Source organism: Dendrobium catenatum, unplaced genomic scaffold (genome assembly GCF_001605985.2).
Source record: "Dendrobium catenatum unplaced genomic scaffold, ASM160598v2 original_scaffold_43399, whole genome shotgun sequence".
Classification (NCBI taxonomy): Eukaryota; Viridiplantae; Streptophyta; class Magnoliopsida; order Asparagales; family Orchidaceae; genus Dendrobium; species Dendrobium catenatum.
In genome coordinates, this window is record NW_021361855.1 from 1 (window position 1) to 1,271 (window position 1,271).

General features: G+C 47.0%; 1 protein-coding gene across 1 annotated transcript; it reads right to left on the reverse strand.

Annotated features, from left to right (window-relative positions):
- Nucleotides 1-200: 200 nt before the first annotated feature.
- Nucleotides 201-1,094, reverse strand: LOC110105202 (uncharacterized mitochondrial protein AtMg00810-like). The gene has a single exon (XM_020834596.2). It carries the CDS (start codon nucleotides 1,092-1,094, stop codon nucleotides 201-203), a length of 894 nt encoding a protein of 297 aa, XP_020690255.2.
- Between the last annotated feature and the right edge of the window lie 177 nt (nucleotides 1,095-1,271).

Genomic DNA, 1,271 nt, shown 5'->3' on the forward strand with positions numbered 1-1,271 from the left:
TTTGCACTTCATCTTCAAGCTTTTCTTACACCATACAACCGCTGCTACAGTACTCAAACTAAATAGCAGGGTTAGTTACAAAAGGTGTGGTTAGGATTGCTTGATCAGAGATCATACGGTGAGAAGGAAAAAGGTGCTGCTGCCATAACAGAGGTAGTGAAGCACGATCCTATAAGTGAGCCGGCTGATCCGACCACTTATCAAGTCTCCTTATCAGCCCCCCTCAAGATGACGGTTGGTGGTTGAACCGTTAGCTTGTCATGAAGAAAGGCAAACCGCGTGGCCGTGAGCGGTTTGGTGAAGATGTCGGCCGGCTGATCAACAGTGGGAATGTGGTGCACAGAGATATACTTCGACCGAATGCAATCCCTTATGAAATGAAAATCAATTTCGACATGTTTGGTCCGGGCGTGAAAAATGGGATTGTTAGCTAACGCCAAAGCCGAAATGTTATCACAGTATAGCTTAGTCGGGGTACAGACTGAGACTTGAAATTCGCTGAGTAAGCGACGGAGCCAAATTATATCACAGGCCGCGATTGAGATGGCCCGATACTCTGCTTCAGTCGATGAACGTGCAACTGATGACTGCTTTTTAACAGTCCAGGATATCAATGTGCGCCCGAGAAAGGCACAGTAGCCCGTGATTGATCGACGATCGGTTTTGTCGGAGGCCCAGTTTGAGTCGGCGAAAGCCGTGAGCTGCAGAGGCGCACGAATGATAGGGAGTCCAAGATGTATGGTACCTTGAATGTACCGCAGAACTCTTTTAAGTATCTGAAAATGAACTACGTTGGGCTGATGCATATGCTTGCAGAGGTAGTTCACGGCAAACGACAGATCTGGTCTGGTTAAGGTTAGGTACTGAAGAGAGCCTACAATTTGACGATAGAATTCCGGCCGAGAATAGAGCTCTGTTGTTGTGTCATCGGGCGGTAAAACTGTAGGCAGGGGAGTGGAAACGGGCTTGCAGCCTGTCATGGCTGCTTTAGTCAAAATCTCCTTGGCATAGTGTGTCTGACTGAGATGAATTCCAGATGAGAAATGCGTAGCATGTAATCCAAGAAATTTATTTAGTGATCCTAGGTTCCGCATGTGAAACTTGGAGCTGAGCGTGTGAAGTAATCGCTGAATTTCACCACTGTGATTGCCCGTTAAGAGGATGTCGTCAACGTACACAAGCAGGTAGAGCTGAACTGAATCCCGATTGAACAGTAACAGGGACGGGTCAGCTGTGCTTGTGGTGAATCCATATTTGAGAAGATAAGTAGA